Source organism: Saccoglossus kowalevskii, chromosome 16, assembly GCF_978046115.1.
Source record: "Saccoglossus kowalevskii chromosome 16, keSacKowa6.1, whole genome shotgun sequence".
NCBI classification, from domain to species: Eukaryota; Metazoa; Hemichordata; class Enteropneusta; family Harrimaniidae; genus Saccoglossus; species Saccoglossus kowalevskii.
Window position 1 is genome coordinate 32,366,811 of NC_140656.1, and position 23,637 is coordinate 32,390,447.

The following is a 23,637-nucleotide window of genomic DNA, read 5'->3' on the forward strand; positions in this document are numbered from 1 at the left end:
TGTATCACCATGGCAATAAGCCATTTTTCACAAGCTGCAAGATCACGCGTGACCACGATTCACGCACCTTAGCAGCCAGTTGATCAATGAATCAGTACCTGCTCTTGGGCAGACAATTTCAATCAATAACAAATCACCCAGGACACATACGTTTTCCCTGCATTGTGGAAGGAAAAGTTTCCATGGAGTTGCATCTCGACCCAATACGGGCGATTGCAAGAGGTGTTGATTGTCATATATTCGAATAGCGGGAGATATAGTCGTCGTCACTGAATCAAGTATTAAAATTAAAACTTGTTTCGAAAATCGCCATGTACTGCAAGTCAACCACAAGCCCGTTACAATGTAATTTTAAATCATTAAATGATTTGTAGGCCCTGAGATTTTTCTGGTCATAGTCAGATCTATGACACATAAATAGCACTGTTAGCAATGACAATCCTTAATTACTGCCATGACTATTATGTTAATTACTGCCATGACTATTATGTTAATTACTGCCATGACTATTATGTTAATTACTGCCATGACTATTATGTTAATTACTGCCATGACTATTATGTTAATTACTGCCATGACTATTATGTTAAGTTATCTGCCAAATTAAGATTATCATTAGCTACATATGAATTGTAATATTTGAATTTATTATGAATGAAAAAAATTATATTATCATTAAATAGGTATTCTGCATAGTGGATATTATTTTCTTATATCATGCATTATGCTATAGAATAGCATGATATTGTAATTTAAGTACCGTAGTTACAATGTATTTTGGCCATCAAAGTAGCCATTTCAATTTCAGTCAGTATAGTATAGTAGAAATTACAACCATGTTTGCTAAGTCTTGTAGCGACGACATTTTAGGGTCGTGGTGTAATGAATCTTTTTATAGTTGGATGATGAAACACTGAATTTACGGAGAAAGTCTTTGAGCTGTGGCACGGTCATTCCATCAAAGTCAGCCATGATCGAATACATAAACCAGATACAAGAAATTATTCAGGAATTTAATGCACAACACAACACGATTTAGCATCATTTTGACTTGTATCATGTGACTAGCAAATATTTGATAGGCAAATTTAACAGTCTTGTGAGATGCAAATGAATCGGAAAATGGGTTTTTGTATCGATATCAGCACATTGTATCACTATTAGATATTGTATCAATACCAACACATTGTATCACTATTAGATATTGTATCAATACCAGCACATTGTATCACTATTATATATTGTATCAATATCAACACATTGTATCACTATTAGATATTGTATCAATATCAACACATTGTATCACTATTAGATATTGTATCAATATCAACACATTGTATCACTATTAGATATTGTATCAATACCAGCACATTGTATCACTATTGGATATTGTATCAATACCAGCACATTGTATCACTATTGGATATTGTATCAATACCAGCACATTGTATCACTATTAGATATTGTATCAATATCAACACATTGTATCACTATTAGATATTCTTTCAATACCAGCACATTGTATCACTATTGGATATTGTATCAATACCAGCACATTGTATCACTATTATATATTGTATCAATATCAGCACATTGTATCACTATTAGATATTGTATCAATATCAGCACATTGTATCACTATTGGATACTGTATCAATATTAGCACATTGTATCACTATTAGATATTGTATCAATACCAGCACATTGTATCACTATTAGATATTGTATCAATACCAGCACATTGTATCACTATTATATATTGTATCAATATCAGCAGATTGTATCACTATTGGATACTGTATCAATATCAACACATTGTATCACTATTAGATATTGTATCAATATCAGCACATTGTATCACTATTAGATATTGTATCAATATCAGCACATTGTATCACTATTATATATTGTATCAATATCAACACATTGTATCACTATTAGATATTGTACCAATATCAGCACATTGTATCACTATTATATATTGTATCAATATCAGCACATTGTATCACTATTATATATTGTATCAATATCAGCACATTGTATCACTATTAGATATTGTATCAATACCAGCACATTGTATCACTATTATATATTGTATCAATACCAGCACATTGTATCACTATTATATATTGTATCAATATCAGCAGATTGTATCACTATTGGATATTGTATCAATATCAGCAGATTGTATCACTATTGGATACTGTATCAATATTAGCACATTGTATCACTATTATATATTGTATCAATATCAGCACATTGTATCACTATTAGATATTGTATCAATACCAGCACATTGTATCACTATTATATATTGTATCAATATCAGCAGATTGTATCACTATTGGATACTGTATCAATATCAACACATTGTATCACTATTAGATATTGTACCAATACCAGCACATTGTATCACTATTAGATATTGTATCAATACCAGCACATTGTATCACTATTATATATTGTATCAATATCAGCAGATTGTATCACTATTGGATATTGTATCAATATCAGCAGATTGTATCACTATTGGATACTGTATCAATATTAGCACATTGTATCACTATTAGATATTGTATCAATATCAGCACATTGTATCACTATTATATATTGTATCAATATCAGCACATTGTATCACTATTAGATATTGTATCAATACCAGCACATTGTATCACTATTATATATTGTATCAATATCAGCAGATTGTATCACTATTGGATACTGTATCAATATCAACACATTGTATCACTATTAGATATTGTACCAATACCAGCACATTGTATCACTATTAGATATTGTATCAATACCAGCACATTGTATCACTATTATATATTGTATCAATATCAGCAGATTGTATCACTATTGGATATTGTATCAATATCAGCAGATTGTATCACTATTGGATACTGTATCAATATTAGCACATTGTATCACTATTAGATATTGTATCAATACCAGCACATTGTATCACTATTATATATTGTATCAATATCAGCACATTGTATCACTATTATATATTGTATCAATATCAGCACATTGTATCACTATTAGATATTGTATCAATACCAGCAGATTGTATCACTATTGGATACTGTATCAATATCAACACATTGTATCACTATTAGATATTGTATCAATATCAGCACATTGTATCACTATTAGATATTGTACCAATATCAGCACATTGTATCACTATTGGATATTGTATCAATATTAGCACATTGTATCACTATTAGATATTGTATCAATACCAGCACATTGTATCACTATTATATATTGTATCAATATCAGCAGATTGTATCACTATTGGATATTGTATCAATATCAGCACATTGTATCACTATTAGATATTGTATCAATATCAGCACATTGTATCACTATTAGATATTGTATCAATATCAACACATTGTATCACTATTAGATATTGTATCAATATCAGCACATTGTATCACTATTAGATATTGTACCAATATCAGCACATTGTATCACTATTGGATATTGTATCAATATTAGCACATTGTATCACTATTGGATATTGTACCAATATCAGCACATTGTATCACTATTGGATATTGTATCAATATCAACACATTGTATCACTATTAGATATTGTATCAATACCAGCACATTGTATCACTATTAGATATTGTATCAATATCAGCACATTGTATCATTGCATGATATAGTCAAATAGTATCACAAATTTGAATATAATTAACATAAATGAAATTTCAACTACATGTATTTAAATCTGAAAAGCAAATTTTGAAGACGTTAAAAATAACATGCCCTAAAAATTTACAAATTTAAATATTTCTTGAAAATAGAAAACTGCATAAAATATCTTGAAATGAATTACTCTGAATGGAGATAATTTGTAGCAAATGCATACCAAATATGGAATTATTCAGAATTCATGTTAAGAAGTGTTAAAAAAGCATTTGCATAAATTCAATAATTCTTATTGTAATGTTTCATTGTTTGTCTAACTAGGACACAAGCTATAAACACTATAAACAAATACTATAACTGAAAATAAAGAAATTATTCATTTAGAGTCCTCAATCCTTCTTTTAACTGTCAAACTTACAGCAAGTGATGACAGCAACTTGTGGCCTATGAACTACATGTATTCTGCACACTCACAATTCTCTGCAGCTTTCTGTCATTGAGTCAACGATCTCAAGATTAAATAATTTAAAGATACTATTTGTTATGCATGTCCCATTCCCTCTATATTGAATCAAATGCAGAATCAATATAAATACGACTGGAAATGTTCCCAGGGGATTCATAAACCAAGGAAGTGTAAATCACTAGAAAATAAGCCAGATTTGAATCATAGCTTTGTGTTTTATATTTATACATCAATGCAAGTTACAGACATGAATGCAGTCACCATTTTAGAATTATGCTGAATGAATAAAGTCATTAATTGTCATATTTTATTAAAAGCTCTTGACATAAATGTATGTAGTAATATAAGGTTATTACGAGAATACCTCAAAGTATGCACGAGACAGTACAGTTGGAGTATTGACCGACGCGCAGAGTACTGTCTGAGTGCATACTTTGAGGTATTCTCGTAATAATCTTATTACAAAATCATTCCATATTTAGAATTCGCATTTCCTAATATGGTAGGATGAAAATACCCCATAAAATATCGCAACTTTACGGCATGCTGTAACTTATGGCATTAAGGTGACAGATGTATAATAATTGCATTTATATATCAAATGCAACAATTATGATGAAAGTAATTTGGGTCAGAGTTTACTTTGCTTGTTTGAGTTTGTAGCATTTTTGAATCTTCTACAAACTGAATTATCTCTTTCTACAATCAACAATTCAAAGACCTGTCAAAACTGAAATTCAATGTGCACGGTCCATCATGCTACAATGTACGTTCCTCTCTACTAAATTTATTAAACAGCAAGAAAATATCAAATCATGATATTAATACTAACTACTATTAATGCAGAATATTTGCCATACAGAAGGAAAAGTATTGTTAACACATGCACAAGTTATTCCCTGTTGAAAAGAAAATACAGCTTCTGTAACCTGGTCATTCTACGTCATTGAATCTCATCTATACCAAGTTCACCAAAATGCACAGAAATAATGTTGCTTTGACCTTTAACATGGTGACAGAAATTATAACATGAAGACAGTTGGTTATGAAATATTAACATCCCAGTGAGTTGCCGTTCTACTGAAATACTTCACTGTCTGTCTACTGACAACAAATTCTACCATGGATGTACTTACTACAAGCTTATGGAAGACGTGGGCAATTTCTCAGTTTTTCTTTCTTTGTATCTCAAGTTTGAATTGTTTTTTCTGTCTTTGTATCTCAAGTTTTTCACTGAATAAACAGAGTCTGTGGTTATGTTCACGATATAAATTCAGAGTTCCAACAAGTTGGCTTGCGCATGTGATAATAATATTATTCTCTATTATTCTTTGTTCAGCTGGGGAAAATACTCATAGCAAAAGAGCAGTATCACTACTTGTCTTTGACTTGTAGTGATATAGCTCTTTATAACGTCACTCATATTTTCCCCAGCTGAACAAAGACAAATATTAGGGAATTATATATAATTACATAATGCCATAGTCATTGTACCAAGCTGTATTTGAAATGGGTACCACATGTATACATTGCTTAATTGTTCTCACACAAAATTCATATGTATGTTACCATGCCAACTGCATTGGTGCTTTAATGAAGATTAAAAATGTTTTTTAAATTTGTTGATACACAAAACAATGAGACAAACTGTACTTCTCAAATAAAATGTTGAAATTAGCAATTGATGTTTTCATCTCACTTGTTTTCATTTCAGTATGAAACATTTAGAGGTTTGAATGCTACACTAAAACGTCCCTTGTGACAAATTATCGTTATTCTTCAACTGAAGATCTAATCGAGTCATGATTGCAATCCAGTCTAGACTGGTTCAAATACGATAGATTTGGTTCTTGTCTTATCTAATTCTGATAATTTTACACATGGACAGCTATGGTAGTTATAGGAAACCTTTATTACGTAAACACATATGGTCTCAGTCTAATCCATCATTAAGATAATCATAATTTCTTTGCTGAAAAATCATTGTTGTCAGGCTTGACATGTTTTGGTGTGATTGACTGTTATTTTAATACCAGTAGAACTCCACAGACAGCTTTCCTCTGTTTGCGTGTGGCGTGCCTATAATGGTGTTATTAACGGTGAGTGTGATACTTTTAGATTTTGTCATCAATTGGATGGAACTGAACTGAAGAGGAATTTACGAGAAGTTATGAGTGAAACCGAGAGCATGCAGTTGTGAAAGAAATATATATTGCTTGCAAATTTCAATTATATTGAAATCTGATTTTAGCATGTTTAGTTTTGTTTTTTCTGGTAAATACTGTAGTTCAAAAGTAGCCTGTATGGCTTTTGTGGCACTTTTAACCAATTTGATGATTTAATGGCATTTGTAAAGATTTTGTGAAAGGCATTCAACAGCATGAAATGTCTCAAGGGCCCCAGCGAATTTTTTTAACAAAATTTTGTAATTTTCACTGACTGTAATAATATAAGTCTCATGAAATTAAAGCTTCTCCTTGTCAGAAAATGTGTAATATACTTTATGGGGTAGTTCATAGTCCCTCTATCCGTTCTTTTGTCTTGAACCGCGTTGCGGGTAAACAAATAACAAATCAGCCCACCAATTTTTAATGATATGTTTCGATCATAAAATGTCAAAATCAAAGACAAATATTGGTTTCACGCTGAGAAGAAGGGTAATCAAAATTTCAATCACTCTAAAAATCAAACACGACAAATTTCTGGGTAAAGGTATGAAAATTTGTTGCGAAAATGTGTTGCTGCTGGTACAACTACTTGTCTGCTAAAATATGACCTTATACATGCAGATATCCTGATTAAAAAATTATGTGAAAAAGCTCTAATTCTGGAATAAGCAACTAAGTTGTTAAAAAATACATAACACTGACATCAAAAATAATGACTGGCTGTGTACTGATCACATGACAATGCTTTGCCTATACTCGCAATGCGCCTTTGCCAGGGAAGGAGACAAATTCACACCTAATACAATGACCGGGGATAGAGAGACTGTGGGTAATTATACACTACACTAGGTATCATCATTAAAGTGCATTTTAAATGATTCATGAGTTCGAGATCTAAGGTTACTGATGACATATTTACCAATTTTTATTAATTTGCAAAAATGAAGATGGAAACATTAATATATAGATAGAGTTAAGCAAATCATGACAAGAAGACGACAATAATACAGTAATCGTCAGTATAGCCAAAATTTAGCGAACCATGACAAGGAGACGAAAGTAACAGTAATTGTAATTGTCAACTCGCATGTTAAACCCATCAATTATTAGTAACGTAATCAAACAAGTTGTAGTGAGGTGAACTTTGCTGCTAGTGATTTATCACAATCATAAGCAAGATTGCAAAGAATATTTCTCTGTAATTCAAAGCAACACACATACATGTACAGTGAAGGGCACAAAGCTGTGGCTTTGTTTATAAATGTATTTATAAAAGATTATGAACACCAATCATCAGCTTTCATTTAAATTAAGTATTTAACAGCGATTGGCTCAAGAGCTATATATGTAAAACTTTGTTTACACCCATAATGCACACACATGCCTTCCATTGTCATAGAAACTGTCGCCTCCCACGTACTCAAATTGTGGCATTTGCTGATTGCATGATGTTGAAATATCTCTTTAATATTATTGGAACTATTGATGTTACAATACAATTTCTGGATTGGTCAATTTGAATTCTTACATCCATTTTGATGTTTTAAAAATGTATTTATAAAATATTTCTAACAACCACAGCTTTGTGCCCTACACTGTGAGCTTATACATAAATGAAGAAAAATAATTAATAAAAAATAGCTTTTTACTTAGATTTATAGGTATATGCATTTGGCAAAAACAAAAATGCTTGACTTTTCTCTGTTAGCTGGAACTATTTTTTCTCTGATTTTTATTTTTAATAAAACATTTCCTGTGTCTTTAGTATCAATGTAATGGCCACCGTCCAAATGTTATACATTATCCAAATACCAACGTTATACATTAAATCACTTGCAAGTGAAAAAAATGGCCGCAGGGTTGCATCCAGGTCTTCAGTGGGTGTCATCTATTGAAATCAAGTTTTGTTAAGCGAACCTCAGAGACTCTAGGCATTGGTGAGTGGTTCTGCATAGATTCTAGGTTTTGGTAGAATGGTATCACAAGGATTCTAGGCATTAGGTAGAGTGGTTTTACATAGATTCTTTGGTTGCGAGAGCGATTGCATAGATTCTAGGCGTTGGTAGATTGGTGTCATAAAAATACGAGGCATTGGTTAAATGTTGCCACATGGATTCTAGGCATTGGTACTGCATAGATTGTAGGCATTGGTGGAGTGGTGTCATAAAAATACTAGGCATTGGTTAAATGTTGCCACATGGATTCTAGGCATTGGTACTGCATAGATTGTAGGCATTGGTGGAGTGGTGTCATAAAAATACTAGGCATTGGTTAAATGTTGCCACATGGATTCTAGACATTGGTACTGCATAGATTGTAGGCATTGGTGGAGTGGTTTCATAAAAATACTAGGCATTGGTTAAATGTTGCCACATGGATTCTAGGCATTGGTACTGCATAGATTGTAGGCATTGGTGGAGTGGTGCTGCATAGGTGTTAGCAGAGTGGTATCCCAATATATTCTACAACAATTGATACATTGTTACGGCATTTATTGTACAATGGCCTATAATTAATAAAATTAATATAATTTTGACCATAGATATACTAATATAGAGCAGATTTAGTGGGTAATACTAAACATTTATGATTATTTGTCGGAATAATATTCTCTGAAATTTTGTTAACTGCCTTAGCTTACAGAAGTAATGTTTACTCTTTCATAACAAGTACAGACATTAATTGTTAAGAAATTCCAGCTGATTATATCGCCTTCTTGAACAAATGTCAAGCTTTAAGCTTCACTAGACCGCAAAATTCCCAAGCTGTTTATTTTATAAACCATGCATCAATTTGTGTGAAAGTGAAGACAGGTTATAAATAACCATATGTTATACAGTGACTGACGGTTTAACAAGTGACAAGTCTGGGTTCAATACAGATGACGGATCTGCAGTTGCTTTTGTAAATTGTTTTTTATTATTTTATTTTGCGGTACCGAGTCAATATAAAATTACCGCTGTGACACCAAATGAGTAATAAGTTATATAACATGGTGTATATTTTCATCTGCATAGTACATGTATTGAATAGCTTTGCACATATATGTATCATTTTTACTCAACATTACATGGATTCCAAAAAAATGGCAGCTCATCCTTATATGGTAGGATGAAAATACCCCATAAAATGCCGCATAATTAAGGCACGCTGTAACTTATGGTATTATGGTCACAGATGTATAATAATCAATGTTACATTATCTATGGATACACATTTGATACAATAATCAATGTTACTTCATCTATGGATACACATTTGATACAATAATCAATGTTACTTCATCTATGGATACACATTTGATACAATAATCAATGTTACTTCATCTATGGATACAGATTTGATACAATAATCAATGTTACTTCATCTATGGATACACATTTGATACAATATTCAATGTTACTTCATCTATGGATACAATAGGGTATTGTCATTTAAAATAAACTGTTGCATTCAACAAAAACTACTTACTATTTACACTTAAATTAAATATTATACTTATTATTCTATATGTTGAGAATTTGTATGCATTATAACCTTTAAATGCTTTGAATAAAATATTAACATTTTGTTTATTTTATATGTTTTTCCCTAATTATTTTCTTAATTTTGGATGGAATGGACGACATTCTGTGATCCCTTTAATTTTGTGAGCGTAAAATATTTGTGAATTTCTTGAGTCAGTGAAAAACATGAAATTATGTAGTAGTAAAAATGTGTATAAACACGGAGTGATTTTATTTGAAATTTTGATTTTATGAATGCCATAAAATCCTGAAATTTCCTGGCAGTGAAAATTTAACAATTTAAAGAAATTTCCTATTAGCTTTTCTTGTTCAAACTTTTTGATAAAATATAAAACAAATGGTGAGCAAACATAGAATGTTAAGAAATAACAGGAAATGTTGTAATAATTCAAGATACATGTAGTTATAATTTATTGCTGACGTTTTAAACTCAAAAATATAATGCACCTCAAGTTACAGCAGAAAGCAAGTGAGAAACATCCAGCTGGCAAAGACAAACAATAACTTCATCTCTCGGAAAAGGTTGAAAAATATAAATTATGCAACTTTCAATAATATATGAATTAATCACATTATATTTTAAAGGCATCCACAGACAAAGATAACATACATAAATAAAATTTAGTAATAATCTTAAAATAAATTGCCAAATTCATCATGATACATACTGATTCAAAGTTTTATCAGAGATGGATCTGAGAAAATCTCTTATTAATACAAGTAGAGAATATATTTTAGAATTTAATTTTTAATTTACACACAATCTTTAAAACATGCAAGCTGAAGGTAAATAAATTATTAAAACATCAATAAATCCACTTAATAATAAACATCTATCATTTCACCCAACATCAATATTGTCATGGAAACAGTTAAATGAGTGCTCCCGGATATTCAACCTGTAGCTCATTGAGCCAAGAAGAGCAGTGTATGTTTGATTTTATACCTGTACTACACCTTATATCAGTTAAAGAGAATACACACATACTACTCTCAATATAGTACATCACATGTTCCAAAGCCCACATGAACACATAAAAGAAGAAAATTATTGATAATATCAAAAATCACTGACTCTAATTAAAAAGCAGGATTTCTGGCAATATTAATCATAAATGAAAGCATTCGGAATCATTTTTATGATGAAATGTTAATATTATGATTAATACGATATGGACATACCTTGTTCAGGAATGGTGGCAAGTGCTGGTTTGAACATGATGTTGAAGAACATTAAAAGATACACGTGTAATGAATGATGGGGAAAACATCAAAGATGTTGATCAACATGAACTGAGACCACTAGAGGGCAGTATACTGAATGGCTTTCCTGCATGCTTGGGACGTGTACTAAGGAATGTCAATTACTAAATAAGTACATGTATGGTAGTTTCCTCACTCATTCGCTATGAAATCACATTTGTATTGTCTAAAAATACTATGCAAATGGTTGAAATAGTCCCTCTTAAAGTTAAGTTTCCTGAGCATTTGTTAAACCATGGTGGTTTACAACATTTATTTAGATTTTTGAATGGTATGGATGTGTATATTTGAATAATAAGATGTCTATGATGTTTAAACAAGCTTGAGTATCGAAGCATCATGCGATACCTATATTTATCACATCATGCATATCATTAACAGTAGTGACGTTTAGAGCAAAATATCACAGTGACGTTTAGAGCAAAATATCACAGTGACGTTTAGAGCAAAATATCACAGTGACGTTTAGAGCAAAATATCACAGTGACGTTTAGAGCAAAATATCACAGTGACGTTTAGAGCAAAATATCACAGTGATGTTTAGAGTGAAATATCACAGTGACGTTTAGAGCAAAATATCAGTGATGTTTAGAGCAAAATATCACAGTGATGTTTAGAGTGAAATATCACAGAGACGTTTAGAGCAAAATATCACAGTGAGGTTTAGAGCGAAATATCACAGTGGCGTTTAGAGCAAAATATCACAGTGGCGTTTAGAGCAAAATATCACAGTGATGTTTAGAGCAAAATATCACAGTAACGTTTAGAGCAAAATATCACAGTGATGTTTAGAGCAAAATATCACAGTGATGTTTAGAGCAAAATATCACAGTGACGTTTAGAGCAAAATATCACAGTGACGTTTAGAGCAAAATATCACAGTGACGTTTAGAGCAAAATATCACAGTGACGTTTAGAGCAAAATATCACAGTGATGTTTAGAGCAAAATATCACAGTGATGTTTAGAGTGAAATATCACAGTGACGTTTAGAGCAAAATATCAGTGATGTTTAGAGCAAAATATCACAGTGATGTTTAGAGTGAAATATCACAGTGACGTTTAGAGCAAAATATCACAGTGAGGTTTAGAGCGAAATATCACAGTGACGTTTAGAGCAAAGTATCACAGTGGCGTTTAGAGCAAAATATCACAGTGATGTTTAGAGCAAAATATCACAGTAACGTTTAGAGCAAAATATCACAGTGATGTTTAGAGCAAAATATCACAGTGATGTTTAGAGCGAAATATCACAGTGACGTTCAGAGCAAAATAACACAGTGATGTTTAGAGCGAAATATCACAGTGATATTTAGAGCAAAATATCACAGTGACGTTTAGAGCAAAATATCACAGTGACGTTCAGAGCAAAATATCACAGTGACGTTCAGAGCAAATATCACAGTGATGTTTAGAGCAAAATATCACAGTGACGTTTAGAGCAAAATATTACAGTAAAGTTTAGAGCAAAATATCACAGTGATGTTTAGAGCAAAATATCACAGTGATGTTTAGAGCAAAATATCAGAGTGACGTTTAGAGCAAAATAACACAGTGATGTTTAGAGCGAAATATCACAGTGATATTTAGAGCAAAATATCACAGTGACGTTTAGAGCAAAATATCACAGTGACGTTCAGAGCAAAATATCACAGTGACGTTCAGAGCAAATATCACAGTGATGTTTAGAGCAAAATATCACAGTGACGTTTAGAGCAAAATATTACAGTAAAGTTTAGAGCAAAATATCACAGTGATGTTTAGAGCAAAATATCACAGTGATGTTTAGAGCAAAATATCACAGTGACGTTTAGAGCAAAATATCACAGTGACGTTTAGAGCAAAATATCACAGTGACGTTTAGAGCAAAATATCACAGTGACGTTTAGAGCAAAATATTACAGTGATGTTTAGAGCAAAATATCACAGTGATGTTTAGAGCAAAATATCACAGTGACGTTTAGAGCAAAATATCACAGTGACGTTCAGAGCGAAATATTACAGTGACGTTTAGAGCAAAATATCACAGTGACGTTTAGAGTGAAATATCACAGTGACGTTTAGAGTGAAATATCAGTGACGTTTAGAGCAAAATATCACAGTGATGTTTAGAGCAAAATATCACAGTGATGTTTAGAGCAAAATATCACAGAGACGTTTAGAGCAAAATATCACAGTGACGTTTAGAGCGAAATATCACAGTGATGTTTAGAGCAAAATATCACAGTGATGTTTAGAGCAAAATATCACAGTGACATTTAGAGCGAAATATCACAGTGATGTTTAGAGTGAAATATCAGTGACATTTAGAGCGAAATATCACAGTGATGTTTAGAGCGAAATATCACAGTGATGTTTAGAGCAAAATATCACAGTGACGTTTAGAGCAAAATATCACAGTGACGTTTAGAGTGAAATATCACAGTGACGTTTAGAGCAAAATATCACAGTGACGTTTAGAGCAAAATATCACAGTGACGTTTAGAGTGAAATATCACAGTGACGTTTAGAGTGAAATATCACAGTGACGTTTAGAGTGAAATATCACAGTGACGTTTAGAGCAAAATATCACAGTGACGTTTAGAGCAAAATATCACAGTGATGTTTAGAGCAAAATATCACAGTGAGGTTTAGAGCGAAATATCACAGTGACGTTTAGAGCAAAGTATCACAGTGGCGTTTAGAGCAAAATATCACAGTGATGTTTAGAGCAAAATATCACAGTAACGTTTAGAGCAAAATATCACAGTGATGTTTAGAGCAAAATATCACAGTGATGTTTAGAGCGAAATATCACAGTGACGTTCAGAGCAAAATAACACAGTGATGTTTAGAGCGAAATATCACAGTGATATTTAGAGCAAAATATCACAGTGACGTTTAGAGCAAAATATCACAGTGACGTTCAGAGCAAAATATCACAGTGACGTTCAGAGCAAATATCACAGTGATGTTTAGAGCAAAATATCACAGTGACGTTTAGAGCAAAATATTACAGTAAAGTTTAGAGCAAAATATCACAGTGATGTTTAGAGCAAAATATCACAGTGATGTTTAGAGCAAAATATCAGAGTGACGTTTAGAGCAAAATAACACAGTGATGTTTAGAGCGAAATATCACAGTGATATTTAGAGCAAAATATCACAGTGACGTTTAGAGCAAAATATCACAGTGACGTTCAGAGCAAAATATCACAGTGACGTTCAGAGCAAATATCACAGTGATGTTTAGAGCAAAATATCACAGTGACGTTTAGAGCAAAATATTACAGTAAAGTTTAGAGCAAAATATCACAGTGATGTTTAGAGCAAAATATCACAGTGATGTTTAGAGCAAAATATCAGAGTGACGTTTAGAGCAAAATATCACAGTGACGTTTAGAGCAAAATATCACAGTGACGTTTAGAGCAAAATATCACAGTGACGTTTAGAGCAAAATATTACAGTGATGTTTAGAGCAAAATATCACAGTGATGTTTAGAGCAAAATATCACAGTGACGTTTAGAGCAAAATATCACAGTGACGTTCAGAGCGAAATATTACAGTGACGTTTAGAGCAAAATATCACAGTGACGTTTAGAGTGAAATATCACAGTGACGTTTAGAGTGAAATATCACAGTGACGTTTAGAGCAAAATATCACAGTGATGTTTAGAGCAAAATATCACAGTGATGTTTAGAGAAAAATATCACAGTGATGTTTAGAGCAAAATATCAGAGTGACGTTTAGAGCAAAATATCACAGTGACGTTTAGAGCAAAATATCACAGTGACGTTTAGAGCAAAATATCACAGTGACGTTTAGAGCAAAATATTACAGTGATGTTTAGAGCAAAATATCACAGTGATGTTTAGAGCAAAATATCACAGTGACGTTTAGAGCAAAATATCACAGTGACGTTCAGAGCGAAATATTACAGTGACGTTTAGAGCAAAATATCACAGTGACGTTTAGAGTGAAATATCACAGTGACGTTTAGAGTGAAATATCACAGTGACGTTTAGAGCAAAATATCACAGTGATGTTTAGAGCAAAATATCACAGTGATGTTTAGAGAAAAATATCACAGAGACGTTTAGAGCAAAATATCACAGTGACGTTTAGAGCGAAATATCACAGTGATGTTTAGAGCGAAATATCACAGTGATGTTTAGAGTGAAATATCAGTGACATTTAGAGCGAAATATCACAGTGATGTTTAGAGCGAAATATCACAGTGATGTTTAGAGCAAAATATCACAGTGACGTTTAGAGCAAAATATCACAGTGACGTTTAGAGTGAAATATCACAGTGACGTTTAGAGCAAAATATCACAGTGACGTTTAGAGCAAAATATCACAGTGACGTTTAGAGTGAAATATCACAGTGACGTTTAGAGTGAAATATCACAGTGACGTTTAGAGTGAAATATCACAGTGACATTTAGAGCAAAATATCACAGTGACGTTTAGAGCAAAATATCACAGTGATGTTTAGAGCAAAATATCACAGTGATGTTTAGAGTGAAATATCACAGTGACGTTTAGAGCAAAATATCACAGTGACGTTTAGAGCAAAATATCACAGTTGTTATACTTGCTAGATAAAAATATAGATTTATAGCAAATCAGAAGTGATGGCAATAAACACTACATTATACGAATCCACACAAAAGCAAACAAGCTATGCTCGCATTCCCAAACCGAGTTCAGAACAAAGATTATTCTTGTGCAAATTAAGTAAGGGTCACAGTTGAAGATGTGTTTGCAAGTAGCCGTGTCAAACAAACAAATGGCATTCGGGATTGATTTTGTTTTACCGTATTCGCTATAAATACACAGTAAAAAATAAAAAATTACGAAATTGTAATTGATTGACATACATACTACGAATTATAAGTTAAATAAATGGTGATAAAGATAGTCACTTGGAAAATGGGGAGTGGTTAAAGAGCAATGCCAGCTGACAACCTGAGTTTGGGAGTATATTCTTTGTTTTGGCTCTTTTTTACGTTTCTTCTAAGATCACGATTAGTGAGAAAACAATCTTGTCAAAGAATATGCATACTGTGGATTCCCTGAAAGTAGCAAATGCCATGACAAAACAAGCACCCTCTCGGCAGAGAGAGCTCCGCTGTTAGCAATACACATTTCAATTAAAGAACAGAAGATACATGTATCATTAGAAAATGAACAATATGCATAGTATCAGTGCAATGGGACTTGCTGTTTTCAACAAGAATTCAAAAATATCATTTTTCAACATAAATGATTGTGATTTTTAACAAGAAGTTGAAAATATCACTTTTTACCAAAAATGACAAAAATATTCATCAAAATTAGAAAATTAAAGATATCATGAAATGAACAGATTTGAGAGTGGTACACATGTAGTACCTATATATGTAATATCAAAGCAATTGGACTTGTGGTTTTTAACAAGAAGTCGAAAATATCACTTTTTACCAAAATGACAAAAATATCCATCAAAATTAGAGAGTTGAAGATATCATCATGAAATGAACAAATATGAGAGTGGCCCACATGTAGTACCTATATATGTAATATCAAAGCAATTGGACTTGCGGTTTTTAACAAGAAGTCAAAAATATCACTTTTTACCAAAAATTTAAAAAATATTCACCAAAATTAGAGAATTTAAAATATCATCACGAAATGAACAAATCTGAGAGAGGTCCACATGTAGTACCTATATATGTAATATCAAAGCAATTTGACTTGCGGTTTTTAACAAGAAGTCAAAAATATCACTTTTTACCAAAAATGAAAAAAATATTCACCAAAATTAGAGAATTGAAGATATGATCATGAAATGAACAAATCTGAGAGAGGTCTACCCAAGGTATATATACACCAAGTATCAAAGCATTCAGGCTTGTAGTTTTCAAGAAGAAGTCGAAAAAGTAAAACATTGACACGGACGACGACGGACAATCACTCATATGATAAGCTAAAAAATGGACAAAAGAAAAGGAGAGCTGATCTTGTTTTCCCACTTATTTCACTCTTACACAGCGCCCTCTGTTGATGAATTGATTAAATAACTTCAAAATCAAAAGCAGAAGATTGTAATATGAATTTTATTCACTAATGCTGTGTGGTTACTCTACATTTAGGGCCTACCTGTGATTCTCGAGTTCCATGTTGATGATGTCCCGGCCAATTTCCTTATCGGTGTGGTGACTGACTGGTATATACAAAATGCGACCAAGAAAATGTCAGATAAGCAAACAAGCAGCCTCTCGGCTAAGAATTAGAGAATTGAAGATATCATCACGAAATGAACAAATCTGAGAGAGGTCCACCTGTAGTATCTATATGTATATTAACAAAGGAATCAGACTTTTAACAAGTTGAAAATATAACTTTTTTCCAAAAATAACAAAAACATTCATATAAATTAGAGAATTGAAGATATCATCACAAAATGAACAAATCTGTAGTATCTATTTGTATATTAACAAAGCAATCAGATTTGCGGTTTATAACAAGAAGTTGAAAATATCACTTTTTTTCCAAAAATGACAAAAATATTCACCAAAATTAGAGAATTGAAGATATCATGACAAACACAACATATTTTTATTCATCAAAAACAATGTTGCTATGTTTCTAAACACACAAGATACTTTAAACAAATATTTACAAAAAATGAAAATCAAGTCTTATCACCTTTGTGTTTCTGGCTGAAATTTTTTTTGATAATATCATTAATTCAGTTCAGCAATTAGATAGGTTATTTATTAGACACATGGGGAACAAAAATTTGTAATGTAAATCAGCAATAATAGACAAGAAGGTGAGGGACTGCATTTCAAAATATATTTTATATATTATACTGTATAGAAAAATGACCTAACCGCCCAATTTTTAAAAACATTACTTGACAAACAATTGCACGACCTAGTCTTTTGAACCCTATTATTTCTCTCACAAAAATGTTGGTGCTATATTCTACATGTGTAGACTGACCGGACCATTCCAATAACATTAGTTATCCCTATAGTAATATTTGTTTCTTACATGAAAAATGTGTTTATTTGTTAGGATCCCAAATCTCTACATTCATATCTACTGAAGTTGACCATTTAAACACAGTCTACAAGCAATCATTGACTTACTCATAAATAAATTCATAAAAAAAAAATTGAAAAGTGGTAAATTCTCCATGGTGACAAAGATAGCAACACTTACCACGATGTTTATGCAGCTAAAGTCCAGTATAAACAAACAACTCGGAAACAAGTGAAGAAACAATCCATACTACTTGGTCAGGTTGTATCCACAACATGAATAACACCAGTATAACAGCAATTGGTTCAATTTGTATTAAAATGCAATACATTAATTTGTCACTCAACGACAAAATTAATGTATCTTCTGGGATAATTCCACAAAGCCTTGGTAATAAAAAGATTATTACACTAAATTAAGATCAGTATCCCAGAAGAAGGCATTTTACCGGCTGCTTTCAATCACGTTTAGTATTTTTTTTTACAGGTAATTTAATTCAGCAGACAATCAATCAAAATAGTGTTTGACAATGAGATCAAAAAATTAGTAAAAGACATTGTTGTCCAATTTTGACAAAAAAAGATCTGGAAAGCCGTTGAGATGTAATTCAACAAAGCAACACACTGACAAAGACGCAATACGTACTAAAACTTCAACTTGGTAATTATACTACTATTAATAGGTTTTATCTTTGAGATGTAACCATGGAGACTTAATTATCAGTGAACATAGTCAATGGCCCTAGATACTAGGCTCATTAATACTTGATGCAGTGAATATAGTTCTTTCAGCCATGTGCGGTAGAATTATTCTAAATCTGCATTTGGGAGTTTGAGTGCTGGAGACACCATGGTGTTGTATGTTAGAAAGGATATTACAGCTGCGGGTTGTTGAGTCTTGTAAATTTCAAAAAAAACATTGTGCCAGGCCAGCTTTAACATTACAGTTGTGAATATATAGACACAGACATGGTTCAAAGAACAGACATTCAGCTAATTACATGCAGTATATGATTTATTATAGAGTAATATTTTAATAAAGATAATGGTTGAGACGAAGATAATATTCAGGCTCTAGTTATCATACATTCAAGTTGATAAACCAGAAACCATAATTATTTAAATACATTATTTGTGTATTATGTCAAGTTACACACACACTAAATAATTTCTATGATGGTTTCGGAAATGAGATTTGAAAGTCAGTATCCCATGCATAATGAACATGTTTCTCCACATGTGACACAAGACAGGGTATTAAACACAACAATCTGATGTCATCTTCTACAAATATTTGTTATGGTTCGACATTTGTGGGTAATAGAACACTATGATGTAAACACAATTTGCTTATTTTTTTTTTTTTTAAATGTTTTTGTGCCAGGCGAAAGTTCCGGACATTGAATTTCACTGTTGTTTCTCCTGACCTTTTTTTTTTGTAAGTGCAAATTCCAAGTGCTAGTGCTGACACATACAAATGTAGTGCATTTTGCCACAAAAGTTATTTCCTGTTTGGGACTACATGACAGGGCTGTGTGGCCATCTCCCTATCAAATGGCAATTTTAATGCGCATTCCAGGGGGTCAACCAGGCTCGGGCGAACACAAGCACCTGCGGACCTTAACCAAGTCTCCCCCCCCCCCAAAGTCACATTCGTTAGTGAATGAATCTTGGCCAGTGGAATTGGCCTTCCCATTGAGTCTGTGGCACACTCACCCAGGGTAGGGGTCGACCATTTTGATGTTCAGCCTAAGGTACGACAACCACTATGCTACCAGTGACCGATCACAAGTGACACAATTTGCTTATGATATGCATAGCAATACCTCTTTACATGGTGTTATAACAGTTACACATTCAATGATTCATTGTTTTAGACTGAAATACCTGTGATAACTGAGAAATAACTTGCCAACAAAACTTGATATAATAACTTCCTGGTGCAATATGAGTTGCTACATGCAATACACAGACAGTGGACAAGATTTCGTGTTTGTGCTGTTCGGTATTCTCTATGGCAGCATTTGAAATCGCCCAGAAATGGACAACTGATGCCCACTTCATTGAATAACATTTAAAAATTTGCCATTTCTTTTGAAAAGTAAACATATGTAAACCCAAAAAAACCATATTGTACAATATTTACCAGTTTATTTCCATAATTCTGAACAAATAGAAAAAGGAATAAATGTTCCTTGGTAATTCATGTTGTTTACATACTTATTTACATGAGTTTAATGCCAAATGAGACAATTTAAAACTCTAATGATATATAATTGAATTTGATCCTATTTTATTCAACAAAGTTGCATTTTGGTGATTATTTCCAATTCAGGATGATGAAAATAGCTGGAAGTCATTTTGGAAATTTTGAATTTTATTGGAAACAGATCAGTAAATATAAATCAAAATATGTCTGTAATTATTTGTTACGGGGTAACCTACCTAAATACAAAACTATGACGGTAATATTATCAAATGATATCACTAGTTTATAGCACTGGTTGATATGAGTGATGTCATGGACTAGTATTAACCTAGAAACCTAAATACAAAACTATGACGGTAATATTATCAAATGATATCACTAGTTTATAGCACTGGTTGATATGAGTGATGTCATGGACCTAGTATTAACCATCAACCAACTCTACAACTAAGCAATACCATGTAATCATTTTTTTATCACATGATCAACTCTGAATGCCAAAACCCAAAATCGTAATTTCAAGGAACTGGGCTTCTGAATTATATGCTCAATATCTTTTGGAAATAAACTTTCAGTTAATATTATCATGAGGTGAGTCATTGCATAATAATTGTTGTTACTCAGTTTGAAATTCATACTACTGCAATAGAAATGCTGCAGGACTGTCTTTTACACATAGTGTTCATACACACCCAAAATATGAATATGATTAATAAATGATAATTCATATAAACATCATAACATTAAATAGTCATGTGGTTTCAGCTAACATCATGAGACTATAAACATGTATATAATATTATTATACATCCGTCACTGTAACGCCGTATGTTACAGCGTGCTGTAATTTTGCACTGGGTATTTTCATCCTACCATATTAGGAAATGCAAATTCCATATATGGAACGATTATGTGCATAAGCGTTCTCTAATAATTAAAAACAAACATGGCAGTACACATCACATCAACATCTGATATTATGTGCATACTTTGCAGTATTCTCGTAATAACCTCATAATATTAACATATACACAGGGTAGGGTATATACATGTAGGGTAGACTGTTATGTCAATATGCAGCATCCTCTTTTAACTCATTACAACAAAAATACAGTGATTTTTACAAGCATTGAGAGTTTGACCATCATTCAATACTAAAAAGTCCATACCAAAAGTCCCAATACATAGTGCAGCAATGCCATAAATTAGGCAGTACATAGGACTGCACAGTGTACATGTAGATATGGCACGGTCTGCTATGTCATTACATGATAATGCCTCTTTGCAACTTATTAAAATATGATGAATTTGAATGAAGAAGAAACAAACTTACCAATACCCATGTTTGGGCTTGATCTCCGAACACCGTGCAAAGACGATGAATGGAGTGCTGAGGTGGAAGAAGAAGCAGAACTACTAGCCGGTTTAACCACACATGTCACCGTGGCGATGCTGGCCAATAATGCAGGTTCATTACAAAGCACCTAGATGATGGGAAAGATGAAAATAAATCCATGAGTCGTGTATGATCACCCAAAATAGATTATTACATGTATAATAAATGAGAACAGGATTCATGTTTCGAGAAACCAATTTAGTGCTCCATAAATTGTGCAATGAATTATGGGGAAAACTTCCCATTGAATTGTGTAAAATATGATCACACTGGAATATAACTAAATTAAATATAAATTTTTTGAAAATTAAAAACAATAGTTGGATTTACATTGATAATATAAACAGCATTCAGCTGAATTTTAGAAAATTGAGAAATATAGGTCAACATGAGAACCAATGAAAACAAACTTCAAGATAAAATGCAACATTTTTATTTTCTATGATATTTTGGGCGATTCTAAAAAAAATATGTTCACTTACATTCATTTTTATTTTTTATTTTGGGTATTTTGGGTATTCTAATAATGTGAAAACAATTATGAAAACATTTATCTTGAATTCAGTTTGAATACCAACAATAGAGAACTGAAGATGACATCCTGAAATGAACAAATTATTTTACAGAGGACTGCCCAAGGTACCAACATACCAATTATCAAAAATATTTAGCTGGTAATTTTCAAGAAGAAGTCGTAAATAACATTTTTACCAAAAATAACAAAATTAGCTAATCAATATGCAAATTAAGACATTAATATGTATGGCTTCCAGCCCCAAACTAATCAGGTCTGTGCACTATCCTAGAGTACAAAGTTTCATTTACTAATACTTGGTTCAAGGTATACATGTATCAGTGCAACAAGCACAGACACACACATGCATACATACAAAATCACTAACCACAATAACTTTCATTGTGAGTTTGTAGATTTTATTCTGGAACAAAATTTTTTATTTTTATTTATTTATTATTTTTATTTTTTTTTAAAACAATTTATGAGAATACTTTTTCTTAGTTTTACAAATATTTTGGCAAAGAATCAAAACAAGGTGTGACCTACACTTTTAAAACAACATGTATTCACAATACCTGTATATGCAATACAGATATTATTGGCCTAACCAGTATACCAGCCTGCTTACTGGTACATTGTGAGAGGTAAAATTTGACGAGATCTGTGCCTGTTTGATAATTTGTGCTCAGTGATTGGATTGTCTTTCATCACCCAGTATATTGAGGTTGAATTCAATGTGGACAGTACAAAGAAATTGCTGAAAAAGTTCAATAATGGTGACAACCAGATAATTTTTTACACCATAAATACTGTGAGCTACATGTCATTAAACTGTAAATGACTTAGTGAAAGTTAATGTTCAACCTAAATACTGTGAGCTACACGACATTTAACTGTAAATGACTTCGTGAAAGTTAATGTACAACCCTAAATACTGTGAGCTACATGTCATTAAACTGTAAATGACTTAGTGAAAGTTAATGTACAACCTAAATACTGTGAGCTACACGTCATCAAACTATAAATGACCTAGTGAAAGTTAATGTACAACCTAAATACTGTGAGCTACATGTCATTAAACTGTAAATGACTTAGTGAAAGTTAATGTACAACCTAAATACTGTGAGCTACACGTCATCAAACTATAAATGACCTAGTGAAAGTTAATGTACAACCTAAATACTGTGAGCTACATGTCATTAAACTGTAAATGACTTAGTGAAAGTGAATGTTCAACCTAAATACTGTGAGCTACATGTCATTAAACTGTAAATGACTTAGTGAAAGTTAATGTACAACCTACATACTGTTAGCTACACATCATTAAACTGTAAATGACTTAGTGAAAGTTAATGTACAACCTAAATACTGTGAGCTACATGTCATTAAACTGTAAATGACTT

The 23,637-nt window shown here is 32.1% G+C and overlaps 1 protein-coding gene across 1 annotated transcript in view; it reads right to left on the minus strand.

The window, feature by feature from the left end:
* Window positions 1-972, minus strand: part of LOC102801852 (calcium/calmodulin-dependent protein kinase kinase 1-like) — a 47,950-nt gene extending 46,978 nt beyond the window's left edge. Inside the window, exon 1 of the mRNA XM_085490996.1 lies at window positions 924-972. Coding sequence (XP_085347122.1) covers window positions 924-972 — 49 coding nt within the window. The remainder of the gene's footprint in view (window positions 1-923) is intronic.
* Between the last annotated feature and the right edge of the window lie 22,665 nt (window positions 973-23,637).